This window comes from Podarcis pityusensis, assembly GCF_964106645.2.
Source record: "Podarcis pityusensis genome assembly, chromosome: 3".
Lineage (NCBI taxonomy): Eukaryota > Metazoa > Chordata > Lepidosauria > Squamata > Lacertidae > Podarcis > Podarcis pityusensis.
In genome coordinates, this window is record NC_138026.1 from 24,158,626 (window position 1) to 24,178,463 (window position 19,838).

At 42.4% G+C, this 19,838-nt stretch overlaps 1 protein-coding gene across 1 annotated transcript in view; it reads left to right on the forward strand.

The window, feature by feature from the left end:
* Positions 1–19,838, forward strand: part of ERICH1 (glutamate rich 1) — a 63,805-nt gene that overhangs the window by 11,469 nt on the left and 32,498 nt on the right. The window contains exons 2-3 of the mRNA XM_080999318.1: positions 6,053–6,211; positions 14,480–14,614. Of these exons, the coding sequence (XP_080855444.1) occupies positions 6,053–6,211; positions 14,480–14,614 (294 nt within the window). The remainder of the gene's footprint in view (positions 1–6,052; positions 6,212–14,479; positions 14,615–19,838) is intronic.

The window sequence follows — 19,838 nt, forward strand, 5'->3', positions numbered from 1 at the left end:
ATAATCTCCCAGAGATGCTTGGAGGGTGACAGAGTAATAGCTGATTATGCCGACGTAACACTTTCTGAACAGAAGCATAAATATCCTGCAGCGCACACATGAAATCATTGGCTGTAGTAAGTTTTTCTCCTGTTTACTTGCCAGAATATTTACCCTGTGGACAGCTCATAAGTCATTTAAATATGGCCGCATATCTCTTCTGGTGACTTGAAGCAATCTAGGTGGTTGGAATGCTTGGGACAACTCTTATTTCAAGATTACTTATGCACAGGCCAGAAAAGCGGCATAGGAATCGTGTTTTATATAGTCCTGAGCCAATCGAAGAGGAGACTTCAACAGTAGGAGCTACAGAATGTGACTGGTGTAACTTTAGCTTCTCTGGAAGAAGTGGGGTGGGGAGCTGATGTGCAGCCAGAATGCGCTGAGAATTAAGAAGCATAGCAAGAATGAGCCCTGCAGGTTTGACAAAATGAAGATGTTAATTCTAGTGCATAGCAAAATGATTAAGGATGGGAAAGCAGATGTTGAGCTTCAGTCTGCCAGAAGAATCCAGGTAGGCTGCAAGGTTATGCATCGGTATGTACTGGCTCCTGGGTCCGGTTCAACTTTTCCATTGAAATTGGTGGAACAAGGCTAAAGTGCATGTTGCGTTGGAGATTAATGATTCGTATTTCTTAGTGTCTTTTCTTTCAGAAATGCAGCTGGCAAATTGGCTTCTGTTGGCAGGCAGGGGATTAAGCCTTCTATCCCTGCACAATTTTCCCGGTCAAAATCGCCTTTCTCAGCTGCTGTTTGCCCCATAAGGAGAATAAATACTGGCGCCTGCTGTTGGTCTCCTTTTGCCATTGCTCCTTTTCTGCCTCCAATGTTGCTTTCCATATTTTGCACAGCCTTCAAACTTGTCTTGCAGTCAACAACACTGCTCCTCCCCATCATCACTTTTTTCCAAATCCTTTTCTTTGCAGAACCTTCCTGTATCTTGATTGCTTTCAATTAAATTACATCCTTGATGCTGCATATTGTCAAAGTGTCGGAATCGTTGTCTTGTTCTCTCCCCCTGCTGTCCCTTTATCCGAAAAAAGATTCCAGTGACTTTTGTGTCTGTAAGAGAAGAAAGCTTGGTAGGTTGATGCTTGTTTTCCTAGCCCGGCTTTTCTTTTAAGCACCATGTAATTTTGTAGAGGGACGTGGGTGGTGCTGTGAGTTAAACCACAGAGCCTAGGGCTTGCTGATCAGAAGGTCGGCGGTTCGAATCCCCGCAACGGGGTGAGCTCCCATTGCTCTGTCCCTGCTCCTGCCAACCTAGCAGTTCGAAAGCACAAAGTGCAAGTGGATAAATAGGTACTTCTCCAGCGGGAAGGTAAACAGTGTTTCCGTGCGCTGCTCTGGTCCGCCAGAAGCGGTTTAGTCATGCTGGCCACATGACCCGGAAGCAATGTGCCGGCTCCCTTGGCCAATAAAGTGAGATGAGAGCCACAACCCCAGAGTCGTCTGCAACTGGACCTAATGGTCAGGGGTCCCTTTACCTTTACCTAATTTTGTAGAGCACTGTTGATGTTGCTTTTTGTTTGCATATGAATAGGAAGTGGACAAATATTTGAGTGATGCTTATTGGAAGTTCAGTACTAATATTTGTATGTCTCATGTAAAAGCACTTTGTGGGAGGAAACCTTGTTCTGCATAATAGTAAATAAGCTATCCTATCTTGCGTTGTAGCTCCTATAATTTATAATTTATTGCACATCTTGCTCAATATGTGTAAGACAACTTTATTAATGCTAGGAAAACCTTTACTTTGGAGATTAGATGTTGACACAACTTGGGTTTTTTGAGATCTAGAGTTGTCTTGCATAACCTGTTGCTCTGTCGATGTGTCCTTCCTTCTTCCTTACAATATTGCTGCTTCTTACCAGACGCCTCCCCACACCCCATTGTAGGCTTTGTGTTGTAGAACTTGCATTTCCATCTTTGTAAAAACAAAACCCATGTTGCACAGCTTCCACCGAGCTGTTGGAAAACTTGGCCTCATTTCCTGCGAGCCTGCTGTTTCGTGTGCGTTCTTCCTTGCCCAAATGGCTCCCTTTCTTTCCCCTTGCAAAATGCTTGTTGCCCTCACCAGGGCACCACTGTTGCTCATACATCGGGTACGTTGTGCGTTGGCGAGGCATTGTTCCCAGGGAAAGGCCTTGAACCTTTGCCTAGGGGAGGCGTTGGCACTACATGCAGGCTTCCTCCTTTCCATTGCCTATGTAGTTGGCGGACTGTGAATAGAACAGCAAGCCTTACCTCTGTGTCTTGACCTGGCATAAGAGTGGCTTTCTGTGGGTTGCTGCTGCTGCTTGGGGTTCAAACATCTCTGTGTGAGGGGAGCCCTGCAGTTTCTGGCTTTATAAATTTGGCTGCCTCCTTATCCGACTGGGACCTTGCTTGCGTGTTGCTTGGGTGAATGGTAGGGTGATGTCATTGCAGTGTTCCTGCTGTCAGCTGCATGCTGATTAGCACATTTGGTGTATGGTTTGTATGGGTTATTAGCATAAGACATAGAAATGATGGTGTAGTTGCCAGGGGTGCAGTAACTTGTGGTGTGACTTGTTTTCACAGCTATTGTTTTGCATTCTAGATTGCTGCTGAGAGTCCATAGGATTGCAACTAAAAGTACATTCAGTTGCAGGGAATGCTGCATTAGTTTTCCTGTTTATAATGCTAGTTCCTCTGTTTCCCCAGTTTCTAAGGTCCCTTTTATATACTGCATTACCAGCTGCATTAGGGAACTGCAGCTTTTTCATCGGCACCCCACCATGTCATGCTAAATTGCATCCGCATCACTCCTAGATGTGGTGTGACACAACAGCAGGCATGTCATCCCCGTTGTTGTTGTTGTTGTTGTTGTTGTTGTTGTTTTACTAATGAACAATTCCGTTTCCCCCATGATTCACTCATGAAAACAGAACTTTACTGCTCTAAATTTCATCATGGGAGTGACTTGGGAAGTGGGGGGGGGGGGGTTGATCAATGAAAACCAAGGGAAAATTACAGCATAAAACTCCTGTGAATTTGTGGGTTAGTGGTTTTTTCTGGAAGCATATAGCACACAAATGAGTGCTAAACTTCCATTAGATTCCACAAGATTTCCAAAAGTGGATTTTTTACCTTGTATGCTATAATGTTATTGTTTTAGATAAATAAATTGTTTAAATTGTTATTAAGGAAATGATTATTTTTCTCTTTCCAATAAAGTACAGCAGAAAACGTTATCAATGCTGTTTTAATCCGGCCTACATTACACTGATGTTGGCCATGATCCAGGCTGTAAGAGTAGCCTTCAGGTGGTTCAATGTAAAAAGTCCAGAATTCCTCAGCAGTTTTTAATTTCCATAGTACAATACTTCTGCTGACCTTCCAAAGAAAATGGGCGCATTCTCTCTCATTTGCCCATCTTGCTTTTAATATGGAGAAGTCTCTGCCCCATTTATTTTTATTTTACAAAATTCCAATTTGAGAAAGGTTGCAGTGGCATTCATCAAGATATCAGTTCAGAGAATGCAAGCTGACTTGCGTTTCCAATTGAAATGTAATCTTCTCTCCTTTCAACCCTGCGTGTCCCAGGGTAGGTGTAACTATGTGTTCAGAATGGCCAAGTCTGCTTTCATTGTTGGCATTTTGCCCCTTTCCATGCTTGCAAATGCATACCCAGAGTGTATGCATTTCTAGCTCCTCCTGGCAGTGTGCTGAAGAATAATACACCGCTGAAAAGCAGACTGGGGGGGTTCCTTGTTTCTTATAAGCTGACATCTGATTCTGAAGCTGCCCTTTGGGTGTGGGTGTGTGAGCAGGGATAGTTTTTCCATGGTCATTAAATTTCTTTGCCATCTGATTTGATTAATGCAATGAACATTCTCAAGCTATCAAGTGGTTTGATACTCGGGTCGCAACTCTGCACAAGCAGTCGTAAGTGTATGCATTGGTGAAAATGGGTTTCCTTGATTCTGCAAGAGTGCCCATGAAACACAAGCACAACTGATCCCATAAAAACGGTTCTAATAGGGAATCTCCAAATGAAGTAATTTTCATTTCCACCTTGTGGCTCCCTGCCAGCCTCCAGACATGAGATAGTATGTCAACTTCATAGCATGTAAGAGAAGTAACTGAAGATCAGTTGTCAACAGGGTGGATAAAAATCAATGATAAAAAAATTGATTTTTAAAAATTTAAATTGGATTTTTTAAATTTAAATTGGATTTTTTTAAATAAAATGCTTTTGGAGGAAAAATAACTACCATATCTTTCTAAAGATAGTTTTCTATTTAAGTTACATTATAGTCCAAAGACTATTCATCAGGAAATAAGGATTTGTTTTAAGTTTTTCATGTGTGCTAAAACTCAGTCTGAGTTCTTTTTTTTTTTTTAAATGTTTAACCAAACCAGTTAACAAACATGGATACATAAGCTGTAATGTTATTGTTTTAGTTAAATAAATTAAATTGTTAAATTGTCCAATAAAGTACAGCAGAAAAGTTGTCCAAATATAACTTATTAATCCTCACAATAATTTCACAATTATCGGTCTATGTATATCTAATAGTATAGCCAAATCAGTAATTTTTATATGACTGTAAAAAAACTACTCTGAAAATTGATTATTCCAAAACTGAAACTTTCATCTGGTTGTAAATATTAAGATTATACTAGCAAGAATGAGTCTTTCTGTAAAAAAAAAAAAAAAGATTTAAATCAAGTCTTACTGACAAGTGATTTAAATTGTTATTTACATTGTTTTGATTTAAATCAAATCCACCCTGGTTGTCAACAGTGACTTCGTATACATTTTATGTAAACGTAGATGTGCCACTTTTCCACCTTGCTATTAGATCACAAAGGAGTTTGGAGGGTAAACACTGCTTTTCCTGTAACCACCAAAACTAATTTATTTCAATGTTTCCTCTTTCTAACAACATAAATTGGGTCTTCTTTACATTGTTTCTTGTAAGTATAAAATTGTTTTGCTTTGATAGTTGTTGAGAACCAAGACTCTAGTGAATATGCACTGGACAGATTTAGACTCTGATTCTGTTGTGTCGCCTCCTGCCTTTTTATTAGACATTGGATTTCAGCTGGGATGAACTTCAAGCCGCAAATGATCATACCTTGACATTTAATGAAACCAAAATGACCCACAAAGGCGTATCAGCTTCCAGCACGAATATGATTTAGTACTAAGTGCACAGGAATTTTGCAGGAACAGCTGTACTTAAATAATAATAATAATAATAATAATAATAATAATAAATTTATTATTTATACCCTGCCCATCTGGCTGGGTTTCCCCAGCCACTCTGGGCAGCTTCCAACAAAATATTAAAATACAATAACCTGCATTTAGGTTGAAACAAAAACTGAGATGTAGTAACTTTAAAAAATAAATAAATCCTGAAGGACACCTGGAACTTTGTGAGCAACACATGTAGACTCCAATCATGGGATGAGCTAAGTGCTACCATGGTTGGAGGTAGTTGCTCAGTGGCTTTCTATTTCCATACTTCAGGGTTGTTGTTTTTTAATAAAATAAAATAAGGTAAAGTCCAGCCGAAATCAATGAAGCACTTTAAATGAGCAGAGCACGAACTATTTATTGAGCACTGTAAAGGTCATCCCTAAATTTTCTCCCTAGCCAGAGCTTCTTGAATAGAGAATGGAAAGAAGCAAGCAGATGTGGCTTCATTCTTCACTTAGTCTGCAATTTAATGCACTTATGTAATTGCTTCTTGTGAAAATGGAAAAGCAGGGGTCTAATTTTCTCCATATGCGTTCTGCACTTCCTACGATCATGTCATATTGTTTGGGAACAGATTCCGGTGATAGCTTCGGCTGGAGCATCGGGCAGCCGCGCTCCAATTTCACCTCAAAGCGTAACCTCAATTTTTGCCATGCTATCTCCCCACCCCCATTATTAATTTTTATTGGAGTTTGTGACATGGTTGTAGTGCAAGAAGTTCAGGCCTTCTATCTGAAATACCAACTGTAATGGATAAACTTTATTTCTTATTTCTTTTAGTTTTCAGAAAGAAGGTATTGGAGAGGCTTTTTCCTACTCCTGTTCCATCTGGTGTGGTTTCTTCAAGTGCAGAGAGCGGCACTGCTCCCAGAAGTCTAGTTTCGGAGCAAGGAGGTCCTGAGAGTACCACAATTTTGCAGCGACACTCCAGTGTACCAGGTATAATATAGCTTGCAGATCGGGAGAACCTGTGAACTTAACATTGGGAAATCTGTTGGACAACTGTCCAACAGGGAGGTGTTGCACAAAGTGAAATAAAATGATGTGTATTGTACTTAGTTGCATAACAACAACAACATATTATTATTATTATTATTATTTTATTTTTTTATTTATACCCTGCCCATCTGGTTGGGTTTCCCCAGCCACTCAGGGCAGTTTCCAACAAAATATTAAGAATACTACAAAACATCAAACATTAACAACTTCCCTAAACAGGGCTGCCTTCAGATGTTTTCTAAAGCTTAGGTAGTTGCTTATTTCCTTGACATCTGACGGGAGGGCGTTCCACAGGGCGGGCGCCACTACCGAGAAGGCCCTCTGCATCCTTGCAATAAAGAGACGCCGCTACACAGGCCATTTCTTTTCAGAGGAGTTACAAGGAAAGCGTTAACAGGTACAGAAAGATGGAAGTGTATTGGCCTGGGTTAAAGTAACCTGGCATGTTAGCGGAAGCTAGCACAATGGGTTTTCCCCCGCCTCCCACTGCAACCCACCCCCTTCCCAAATCGGCTCCGGAGGGCCAGGAGAACCCCCCAGAACAGTTTGGGGTAGAGAGGAGAGGGAAGAGCCTTTCATCTGGCCAGCTGAAATGTTTGTGCTGTTGGGAAGGTTCAGAAGAGAACCAGTGTGGCATAATGGTTGGAGTGTTAGACTAGGATTGGGAGAGCAGGATTGGAATCCCCACTTGGCCGTGAAGCTCACTGGGTGTCCTTGGACCAGTCACCATCTCTTAGCCTAATCTACCTCATAGGGTTGTTTTGGGGATGAAATGGGTAGGAGAAGAACCACATACACCACCTTGAGATGGAAGATAAAAGGTGGTATATAAAGGTAAAGGGACCCCTGACCATTAGGTCCAGTCGTGGCCGACTCTGGGGTTGTGGCGCTCATCTCGCTTTATTGGCTGAGGGAGCCGGCGTACAGCTTCCAGGTCATGTGGCCAGCATGCCTAAGCCGCTTCTGGCGAACCAGAGCAGCGCACGGAAACGCCGTTTACCTTCCCACCGGAGTGGTACCTATTTATCTACTTGCACTTTGACGTGCTTTCGAACTGCTAGGTGGGCAGGAGCAGGGACCGAGCAACGGGAGCTAACCCTGTCGCGGGGATTCAAACTGCCGACCTTCTAATCGGCAAGTCCTAGGCTCTGTGGTTTAACCCACAGCGCCACCCGCGTCCCTGGTATATAAAGGTAATATAAAAAAATAAAATTGAATTCCTCCCTAAGTCTTAAAAGTTCAACCACAATCTGCCTAATTGCAAAACAAATGTCACCTTTGATGACTTGTCACAGTCTCAAAGTGCTGGTAAAGAGCCACTCAGGAATTGCTCTCTCTAGAATTCAGCTAAGAAAAACTGGCACATGAATGTTGATTTCACATCCAGGTTGGCCATTCTCCGAGCACAGCTGCTTCTTGGAGTATAGGCTACACTCCATGGTATGGCCCATGAACTGCTGGAAGCATTGTGTCAAATTTGTTTGATGTTTCAAGGTTTTCAGGTTGTAACCCTTGGGTGTTAACCATAGTTCAGTGTTCCAGGAATAATCTCACAGATGATCAAACTGATCGTGGACTGTTGTCCCAAAACTTGGTTTGTTTGCCATATGCTCTTTCCTTCTGCCTTGTTAGCATGATAAGCATCTTGTTAGTTAGATTAGCCTCAACCAGAGCCAGGGCCTTCTCAACACTGGCTCCGGCCTGGTGGAACGCTCTGTCTCATGAGACCAGGGCCCTGCGGGATCTGATTTCTTTTCACAGGGCCTGTAAGACAGAGTTGTTCCACCTGGCCTTTGGCTTAGAATCAGTTTGATTCCCTCCACCTCTTCCTTTTTCCTTTTTCCTCCTGTGAAGAGGCTGCATCCTAATGTTTTAATGTTGTATTTTAATCTTGTTTTTTAAATAGTATTTTAATCAACTTGTTTTTATTATTGGTTGTTAGCCGCCCTGAGCCCGGTCTTGGCTGGGGAGGGCAGGGTATAAATAAAATTTGTTGTTGTTGTTGTTGTTGTTGTTGTTGTTGTTGTTGTTATCTGAGGTGGGGTCATACAGACCATGTTTAAGCACGGCTGTTGGGTTCAGACATAATGCCAAAACATAATTTAAAAAGCCACTACTAGTAATCCAACAGCAAATGAAGGGTTCACATCGTGGTTGCTGCTGGAAAATAAACCATAGTTGGCCTGCTAGGCTGAGATCAGGCATTACTCCAAACCAGACTCTGGCTAAACACAACATAGCTTAATATTACATGTGAGCTAAGCCAATGTGGTAGTCATTGGTACAACCATTTGAACTCATTAACACAAGCCATTCAAATGTGTATTTTAAATACAGTGATATTTTATATATACATACTTTCTGTTCACTAACCCTTCCCAAGGAGATGAAACCACAGAATTCATGTGCTTACTGAGCATCTCCAATATCTAAGAATGTAGTTTTTAATAAAGAGAGAACGTACTTCCTATTCTCTCTAATTGCATTCTTGGTGAACTCTTTATGAAACAGAATACCGTTTAGTGGCTTTTTACTTAACACTTTATTAGAGTTGTACATCAAGTAAACTGAACGTAGACACCCCTGAGTTCAATGGGTTGCACCACATTTAACCCCTTGACTCATCCAGTGCAGAGTTAAATTTCCAATTAACTTAGTTTCAGCTAAATTTTTAGCTTTAATGTGGACTCGTGATCCATGTTAATGTTGCAGTAGCTTAGCATGAATTCTGTTCATATTTCCAAAAGCTCATGGCAGAAGATGCACATTTGGATAGGAGGATGCTGGTCTTGACTGAAAAGGTCCCAGCAACATCCTCTTAGAAGCTTGGGAAAGAGGGTACTTTAAAGCACTTAAAAATAAATAAATAAATAAACCCATGCAAAGCAAGACATGCAAACCCCCAAATTAACAATCTCAGGAAATTAGAATATTAAATGAAATCAGCAAAACAAGGACTGCAAATAGATTCTCTATGGGGTTCAGGTCAGGCGAGTTTGTCGGCCAACCAGTCAGCATCCCCATAAAGCTCGTCTGCGGAAGGAAATATGAAGTGCTCCAAAATCTCCTAGTAGACGGCTGCGTTGACCCTGGACTTAATGAAGCACAGTGGACCAACACCAGCTGATGACATGGCTCCCCAAATCTCTTTTCTGATGAGAGCAGCTTTTGCATCCCATTTGGAAACCAAAGACCCAGAGTCTGGAGGAAGAATGGGGAGGCACACAATGCCTGATGCTTGAAGTCCAGTGTGAAGTTTCCACAATCTGTGTTGATTTGGGTAGCCATGTCATCAGCTGCTGTTGGTCCACTGTGCTTTATGGGGATGCTGACTTCATTTTCCAGCAGGACTTTGGCACCTGCCCACACTGCCAAAAGTACCAAAACCTAGTTCAATGCCCATGGGATTACCATATTTTTCACCCCATAGGACGCACCTTTTCCCCTCCAAAAATGAAGGGGAAATGTGTGTGCATCCTATGGGGCGAATGCAGGCATTCGCTGAAGCCTGGAGAGCGAGAGGGGTCGGTGCGCACCAACCCCTCTCGCTCTCCAGGCTTCACGCAGATCTCTGCAAGCCGTGGGAGCCCGCACCTGGCTCCCGCGGATTGCAGAGAGCTGCCTGTATGCCGAAGGCTGGGCGCGCTGAGCTCAGCGCGCCCAGACCTCGCGCGGCTCTCCGCAAGGCGCTGGAGCCCTGCGCTGGGCTCCCGTGGCTTGCGGAGAGTTGCCTGTTCTGGGGGCTGGGGGCTGGGGTCGGGGGAAGCTCGGGCTTCCCCGCCCCAGCCCCGCGCCTGGGGGGGAAATAATTTTTTTCCCTTTATTTCCCCCCCAAAAAACTAGGTGCTCCTTATGGGACGGTGCGTCCTATAGGGCGAAAAAACGGTACTTTGATTGATTGGCCAGCAAACTCGCCTGACCTGAACCCCATAGAGAATCTATGGGGCATTGCTAAGAAAAAGATGAGAGACATGAGACCAAGCAATGCAGAAGAGCTGAAGGATGCTATTGAAGCTTCCTGGTCTTCCATAATACCTCAGCAGTGCCACAGGCTGATAGCATCCATGCCATGCTGCGTTGAGGCAGTAATTGATGCAAAATGGGCCCAAACCAAGTACTGAGTACATATGCGTGCTTCTACTTCTTCAAGGTCCAATATTTCTCTATTTGCATCCTTGTTTTGCTGATTTCATTTAATATTCTAATTTTCTGAGATTGTTAATTTGGGGTTTTCATCAGCTGTACGCCATGATCATCACAATTATAACAAATAAAGGCTTGACATATCTTGCTTTGCATGTCGTGAGTCTATCTCATATATTAGTTTCACCTTTAAAGTTGAATTACTGCAATAAATGAACTTTTCCACAATATTCTAATTTTTCGAGTTTCACCTGTACATTTGACAATTGTAGGGAAGACTTCAGTCAGCAAACTAGGGAAGCTTTTGATTCCACCCCCCCCCCCATGTCAACTGATTCTCCCCTGCAAATGGTCTCTGCTCCTTCATTCATGTGGCCACGCAAATTCCAATTTCAAAGCACAAGACTGTAAACATATACAGAGACTTATAAACGTATATGTCACATTCGTAGTGAAGGCGGTACTCTCCTTTTCCATACAACTTGGGAGTATTTTTCATGATAAACCTCTAGGAGGAAGAACTGTAATTTTTTATTATTGGATATCCTGTCATTCAAAATTACCAGGAAACAGAAATCTCTTGTTACACAAATAATAAGAAATGGTATATGTCTTGCAAGAGTGGCATATTTATTGCTGGAACCAATAACCCAATGCCGCAATAAATCTTGATTTTAGCATGACCTTTCTGATTCAATGTAGGCGCATCTTCCTAAGTTACGTTTACATGAATTGATTATGTAAGTGCATAAATACCTTTTTCTTTTCTTTTTTTACTACTTCAGCAGTACTGTTGTCTTAGACCTGGATAATGTTTGCATGCATTTTAGCATGCCTCTAGTAGAAGCGTCCAAAGTTTCCCTGATTCCAAAGACTTGAGTATCAGTGATATATTGGCATACAAGGCAAACCTCCTCTATACATATTCATAAGGAATTTTGGCAGCACAATAATGGAATAAACAACTTTTCAGACTGATTAAAACAATTCGTTTTAGCGGTTAATTACTGTGGCAAGAAAGAGCAACGGACTGTAATTACTACATTGCCGAGCAGACTATGACATTTTAAATACCTTTCAATCAAGAATTTGTTTACTGGTGACTGATTTTATGATAACTATCAATGTTGATTATTCATAATGTTCTGAGGCCATTATTTTTTTCCCATCTGGATCCACGAACTGCTGTTTTTAATTCTGTCTCTGTTTGGACATCTTATATCTTCCCCAATGCCTTCAGAAGGTTTTCTCTAGAGACCCAAAATGACCATTACAGTTGGGCTTTCTCTTCATTTGGCATCTACAGTGGGGTGGAATAAATTGTTGCCCGACACCCCCCCCTTCAAATCTTCAGAAACTAGATAACAACAATACAGTGTTCTGGGTTTTGTTTTGCTTTTGTATTCTGAAGGGCCATATCAAATTGTTCCTATGAAGGTATGTTTGGCTTGTGACTTATCCAAAGAAGTTCAGATAAAGTCAGCATGCCCTTACTTACTGGAATAAGGCAATACTAACAACAGTCTGTGAATGTAAGTGTAGACAGGTAGATAAAACCACATTTCACAAAAATGTGGAGGGGAGGGAGGGCTTGCCTGCAATAACTTCTTTGGACAGCCTGTTCAGTGCTCCACCCTAAGTTTAACATAATCATTAGAAGTTTAGAGTTGGAAGATACTTCCGAGGGTCATCTAGTCCCAACCTCATGCAGTGCAGGAATCCTGCCCACAGTTGTTGACCTTTTTTTTGGCAAATTCACACATACAAAAATGAAATTTTTGAGCTACTTTTAAGCCAAATCACCATTTTAGCGATTTCCGTCCAGAAACTGCTTCCGAATGCTGTATTCCGGATATGTCTGGGAAATTACGGACGTATGGCAACCCTAATATATGTGCTAGAAACCTTGTTTCTGAAAATAAATAAATGGCTTTCTCTGATTTCAAAGCAGAAGCCCCTTGGATATCGTGAGGGAAACAAAAGCCACCTTAAGCCTTCATTAATAGTTTAGGAGAGTAATTATTAAATGCGTACCCATGAGAAACAAGTTAAAAAAGTGGAATCCTTTGCATGTTTTACTTGGAAGCAAGTCTTTCTATTCAGGAGGAGTTACTGCCAGCACCCTCATATCCTTCTAGAGGCTGCCCACTGTTTCTCTGCATGCTTCACTGCTCTGGCCATTTCTAACAGGGCCAGAGCAGGCATCTGGTCAGGTGATTTTTGTCTTGTAGCCTCAGGCCAGAGAGAGGAGGAACCAACACAGAGAGTGATTGAAATGTAGCAGGCCACAGCTTTATCGGGGATGGCTTCACAGACAGGTTGGCAGGGCAAGGATCCAGCTTCTAACAACCCACCTAGCAAGAGACATGGCGATATTGCCTTCCCTCTGGAAAGGTCCATCCAGAACAGTGAGCCCTACAGAAACATGGAGAATGGGACCCTTTGAGAGCGGGGAATGTTTATACATCAACATGTTCTTGTGCAAGAGCTTCAGTAAGGGTATGCCTAGGCTACTGGAAATCTTGCAGATGCCGAACTTGTATCTCCCTAAACCTTTTGCAGTTCTGTTTTTGAACGAACTTTCTGCAGGGAAAGGAGCCTGCCTTAAAAAAACGCCTGCAGAGGAGTCTAACACCCTTTAACTTTCACGTTTGCTTCTCATTAATTCCAGCGCTTGATTTAACACCTCATTATTAATCAACAGTGATAGGAGAAATTGGATCCAAGACTTGGCAGTTTGAGGGATTTAGCATGAATTTAGGGAAATGAATTTACTTGAATAGTTTCAATTAATTTTGCCTTGATGTCTTGTCTTTTTTCAGACTGCATGATTAATCAGTTTGTATATCTTGGGCTGCATTTATTTCTGTTTTCCATTTGCGACCTCTAAAAGAGTTGGGTTTAGACAATGCGAGGCTCAGGGCGGGGTTGGTATTTTGATGCTGTCAGAAACAAATAGGCAGCGGTGATGAGATGAGCACAAGGAATTCAGTCTCCTGAACCCTGTGACATGTCCTAATTTCTTCTGCTGAACAAAAGAAATTAAGATGTCTCGTCAAGATCTATGGGAATCCCTGCTCCTTGAAGTCTGCAATGTGCACAGAAAGCTGACATGACCTCATGAAAGCAATCGTTGTGGGAGCAGGCGTTCCTTCAGCTCCGTTCAGTTTCTCAATAGCTATAGATTTAATGGCATAACTGAATTTTGGTGAGTGTGGCCAAATTCTATTAAAGCTGTCTCATTAAGATGCTTTTCAGAAGTGTACTGTAACTTCTTTTGAGTGGGGTTCCTTATGTTCCTTTCATCCACTCTGCAAGGTGATTTGTGAGAGAATTGCTGTCTTTATTAATGTGCACCATAGATCAGAGCAGCATTTAAGCGTAATTATTTTTTGCAGTAGCATTCCCAGCAGCGATTATCAAATTTCATGGAAAACCAGAGACACACTGGGCTGCAGATCAGGTGCTGCGGTTGATAAGATGTAGCTTTTGGCTGTATCCGCACTGATGCAGCCTTAGTGACCGTATCCATGTGTTCATGTAGGTCCCCTCCTCCCTTTTCCTTTCTTTTAATTTTTATTCAAGCTTGAAAGATTCATCTATCAGCTTAAAAAACTGATGTAAAATTCTTACTTCATAATAACATCCAACTTTTCTACTTACCATAAACCAACCTTTTTTCCCAGTCTTCGAACCCTGTTTATGTAGTTCTGACAAGGTAAGTGGGAAAGTTCATGACAGTTCTGCGAAATTGTTCACATGAAAAAGCACAGCCATAATCAATTGGTGTACATTTCATTAGTCAGGTACCTCAACATTTCTTAAAGATGATAAACTGATACCGTGAGTGGCCCCCACCCTGCCCCCAGGATTCTTTTAACTGGGCACCACTGGTGAAGCAGATTTGTTCTTTTTATTCACGTGGAACAATTTGTCAGTCCACCTGCTTCAGTCTGTGTAGCTTCTTCCTGCGGATGAGGGCAGCCAAACCAATTTTCCCTTATTTTTCTCTCTGCCAGAGCAGTGCAGCCAACTTGAATAAACAGTTTTGTTGTTATCTTCTAGGTGAAAAGCGTGTGAGTCTGCCTCCAAGGAAAATGTACACAGTGAATCTACCCCCCGGAGATTATGTACCAGCTGCTAATAACGAACCCAGCAATGGCAGCTCTGAGAGTGATGACAGCGATGCCAATACTCCAGGTGAGACATTTTTCTTGACCGGTGCCCCCCCCCCCCGCCCCCGAGGTCATTGTTTAAAGCTGAAAGTTACAGGTAAATCGTAAATTTATTCCCAAGTTTCCCTTTACCTGACTTCTCGATTCCTTGTTTTATACATTTCTTTGTTGCTCTTTGGCATAATAAGGTGGCGCTGCCTTAATTCTTCTCCTGTCCTAATGCTTCGGTTGAGTAAATCCCATTATTAATGTTATACCTAGAGTCTTTATTCATGTTAATCGGTGCTATTTTTCTAGAAAAAGAGGTGCTGGATGACTCACCACGAACGCCTCCTTTGTTCTCTTATAATGGCAATGGCGCCGACCTGAAAGGTGCCAGAACTGAGTTCCGGCTGGAAAAAAATGCCCTGATGTTAACTAAGGAGGGAAGGATACCTACCATTGACCTTACTAAACTGTGGATCAGGCTTCAAATATATATTTATATATGGAGGAACTGGGTTTCAGGGTCTACGAATGGGGCACACTTTGGTATTTCAGATTTCAGCAGTGCCCTGTACAAGGCCAAAATTTGGTGTCCCACACCTTGGCGCTGTGGGTTAAACCACAGAGCCTAGGACTTGCTGATCAGAAGGTCGGCGGTTTGAATCCCCGCGACGGGGTGAGCTCCCGTTGCTCGGTCCCTGCTCCTGCCCACCTAGCAGTTCGAAAGCACGTCAAAGTGCAAGTAGATAAATAGGTACCGCTCCAGTGGGAAGGTAAATGGCGTTTCCGTGTGCTGCTCTGGTTCGTCAGAAGCGGCTTAGTCATGCTGGCCACATGACCCGGAAGCTGTATGCCAGCTCCCTCGGCCAATAAAGCAAGATGAGCACCACAACCCCAGAGTCGGCCATAACTGGACCTAATGGTCAGGGGTCCCTTTACCTTTACCTACCTTCCATCCTGCTCAATTCTCTGTCACATGCGGCAATCCCCTAGGCTCCTCCTCTGCTCCAAAGTACTAGAGAGCTTGAATGTGGTATATGATTTAACTCCATAGGTGCCTTCTGCTGAGCCAGGGGGCTTGAACCTTAAGGGGATTGAACCTTAGACCTACTACACGCAGCACAGATACTTTGGAGTGACATATGCCATATCTTTAACTGAACTATGCTGCTCTCACATGGAAAGGATTTCCTAGTAATACTAAGCAGTTTAAGTTGTGGGCATTTGTATTAAGTGGTCTGATTTAAAGAGCAGTGAAAGGAGAATGCAATAGCTTATTTCCCACTGCTAGTCAGATAGGTGTTCATTTTATGAATTTCTCGGTGCATGAGAAATTCATAAAACGAATAGCTTGCCTGAAAGAACAGCTGGATGCACTCGGAACACCCACTTATTTTCCACTGAAACCAATGAATTTTATATTTTATATATATATTTTAAAATGTGCATAGCAGCCACTTCCTCCAATTCAGGAATTGTTTGTGGACGGCAAGTGAATTTGCATGGAGTTCTTCTATCCATAAGAATAGCTTCGTTTATTGAAAGGAAGGGAAATAGCATGAGATTGCATGCATTGGCGAGGCCTGTCAGTTGAAATGAACTGGGGCTGCCAATACTTCAGTACACCAAGCAACAGTGGAGCTGGGGAAATGTAACATGGCATTGGGACTGCCACATGGGGAAGATCGTAAGTGACACACGTATGAGGCAAGTGCATTTTCAGTCCGTAAATCTAAGCTGCATTGGCAAAAGTGTGGCGTCCAATTTTTTTTTGGCGTATTTAAGAATTACAGGTACAGACAAATTTGTCAGTAGCAAAATATGGTAGGATCAGGCTGAGGATGCCACACATTTCTGTATCCCATTATTCCTTTCCCATGTTACTTGGGCAGGTGTTTTATAGCCTAGGCAGAATGAAAAGTGATTCATGGCAAGCTTGTCTAGCCGGAGACGGAAGAAAAAAAGGACCAATAAAGTATAGCTAGGTGACTGTATTTCAGTATAGATCTTCATTCGTCTGTGCATTTTTTCTATATGCTTTCAAGCTTCCCCACATTATTTAGGATAAATATTGCACTTCTCTACTCTGTTTGTCTCTAGCTTTATTAGCCATGCATCCTTGTGAGTGGACAAGGTTATAATTAAGGGTACTTAGAGCTAAAAAGCCTTGGTTTTATTTATTTCTATTTCAGTTTTGGCATGGAGCCTGTGTTTGGTACAGCTTTTAATTCGTAACCTATAGCTGCTCCTCTTTCTGTGGTCTTTCTTTTTCTGCCAAGCTGAAGTCTAGCATCCCAAAACTGTTCTTCTTTGCCCCACTTTTGCCATTGCAAGCTATCCATGATCTGCCCCCTTTTGGCCCTGCGTAGTATCCATGATCCAGGTGAGATTTCATGTCAGTGACATGCAGCTGTCATTTATCAGGTTTATTGCTCTTAACTGGGTGGTATATTTCTGACTAGTGTTGTTGCACAGGGTTCTAATTTGCATGGTTGACAGAAGCATGAGGTGTTTACACTTCATTTCCTGTTCCTCTTCTCTATTTCCCATCATCAGTTTGTCCAAAGGCACTCCGTTGCATCGCACATTTTGCAGAATGTCATTTATTACAGCAGGATTACACAATTTAATCAGTATAATTAGGGGCACCATGCACAAGATGTTAGGTTGACCTTATTGGCAGGTCACTTTTGAACCATTGTTTGAAGCAGACGGTGGTTTAATGCGAACAAGCAGAGTGCTCTTGCACGTTCTTCAAAGTTTCCCGCAGTGTTCCTCCCTTGCTTGCAGACAAAAGAAGCCACAGTCTGGCTTGCTATGTCATCAAGACCTGGGCTCATTTGTTTCTTCCAAACAAGCCACAAGCAGTAACCAAGGTTTTTTCTTGGCTGATCTCCGGGGGGGGCGGGGACCAAGCCCAGGTCTGGATGACACAACAACTCTTGCTTGCTTAGTCCACTAAGGTAGGAATGCTGCAGGAACTTTTGAGCAGCTTCCTGCTGCTCTCTCACATGAAACCAATGTTCATTAAAAACAATGTTTTATGCTTCAGTGTGACCTGCAAACTGGACCACAATGAAGCTGGAATATTTATTTGTGAAAGCTGTCTTTTGCTAAATTTTCAGACACTAAACTGAAAAATTTGGCAATAGCTTCTTAAAAAAGAAACTTTGCAAAGTGCTCGGCTAGACTGCGGGAAATGATCATACCGTTTAAGAAACTTGGAAAAAAATTTGTTTAGTCATGTCTGACTCTTCGTGACCCCATGGACCAGAGCACGCCAGCCACTCCTGTCTTTCACTGCCTCCCACAGTTTGGTCAAACTCATGCTGGTAGCTTCGAGAACACTGTCCAACCATCTCGTCCTCTGTCATCCCCTTCTCCTTATGCCCTCCATCTTTCCCAACATCAGGGTCTTTTCCAGGGAGTCCTCTCTTCTCATGAGGTGACCAAAGTATTGGAGCACTCCAGTGAGCACTCAGGGCTGGTTTCCTTAAAAATGGAGAGGTTTGATCTTCTTGCAGTCCATGGGACTCTCAAGAGTCTCCTCCAGCACCCTAATTCAAAAGCATCAATTCTTTGGCGATCAGCCTTCTTTATGGTCCAGCTCTCACTTCCATACATCACTACTGGGAAAACCATAGCTTTAACTATACAGACCTTTGTCAGCAAGGTGATGTCCTCTTTTTAAGATGCTGTCTAGGTTTGTCATTGCTTTTCTCCCAAGAAACAGGCGTATTTTAATTTCGTGACTGATGTCACCATCTGCAGTGATCATGGAGCCCAAGAAAGTAAAATCTCTCACTGCCTCCATTTCTTCCCCTTCTATTTGCCAGGATGTGATGGGACCAGTGGCCATGATGCTAGGGGTTTTTTGTTTTTTGTTTTTTGGAAAAAATAGAGGGTTCTAAATGAAATGGATTCAACAAGCATGAAGTTGGAAGAAACCTTGTAAGAACTTTTTCAATGAATTTTTTGCTTTGAAAGCATCCTTCCCCCACCCCAAACATTTTGAATAAGTAAGTTGATGGTTTTGACAAGGGCATTAATGTAGTGTTAATTTTGAGCCACAGATAAGCTATCATCCATCAAATGCCGGTACCTAAATCAATAATGTGGTTGCTTCAAGCTGTTTAAACTTGAACTCTGGCTGTTCCCAAAGTATTTTTGTGGTTATCTATTTACTTAAGAACACTTCTGTAGGATAAGCTCCTTAAGGCACACCATCTGGCTTATAAAGGAACAAAGAGTGAAAGCTTTTGACAGGGAAGTAGCATTAATCATGTTTGTTCTTTGTTGTGATGTCACAACACAGCACTTCTTATAAGTAATAATAACATTTTTGAGACTAAGAATTCATGCTGCAAGTTGTAATCTGAAGCTGCATTTGTGCTTAATTGTTAGACTAATATATAATTATCACTACTGTACTACGGGGCCCCCGCTTACTTGGATTTTAACCTTGTTTTCCTATTGCAAACGTTGGTGTTTGTGCTGTCTCTTAATGCTGCTCCTTCACAGTCAGAGACAGTAATGTTTCTGAATACCGGTTGCTGAAAACACTGGGAGAGTGTTCTTGTTCTTGGGTCTTGCTTGCAGGTTCCCCATGGATATCTGATTGGCTACTGTGAGATGCTGAACTAGATGGGTCATTGGTCAGATCAAGCAGGCTCTTACGTTCTTGTGTCTAACTGATGCCTTCAGTAGCCACATTGATTTGCTAGATTCTTTATTCTGCAAGACAAAGGCCTCTGAACCTAAATCCATAACATGCAAAGACAATGGGTGATAGTCCAGCTAAGTCATACTTGGAGTTAGTTGGCATCCATCTGTCTTGAAATACAAAGGAGTGCATCTCTGGAGGTGAAGTCAAACCTCTGCATTGCAGCCCCAAAGTGACCTCCCTGGGTTGCAAGCCTGGGCAATGTGTATGGAGGTCCTGGACTGCCCAGATGGACGGACCGCTTGGCCTCGCTGATGTGGTCCAAAGGAAAGCGGAACAATGTTTGGCACCAGCTTGGCTGCAGGAGTTGTACAGGGATACGTTGGGTACCTCCCAACAGGTGATGGTGATAATTGGTTGTGTGTTGAAGTGACGCTTACATTCTTAAAATAGTTTTTTTTTTTAAATCAACAAACTTGAATCTCTCTTGCAGAGACCAGAAAACCCTCAAGAGTGAAGGTCCGCATGTTGCAATATGAGGGCAAGGCCATGTTGGCTCACTTCTTGATATTTCATAACTCTGCATATTTATGCACCAAGA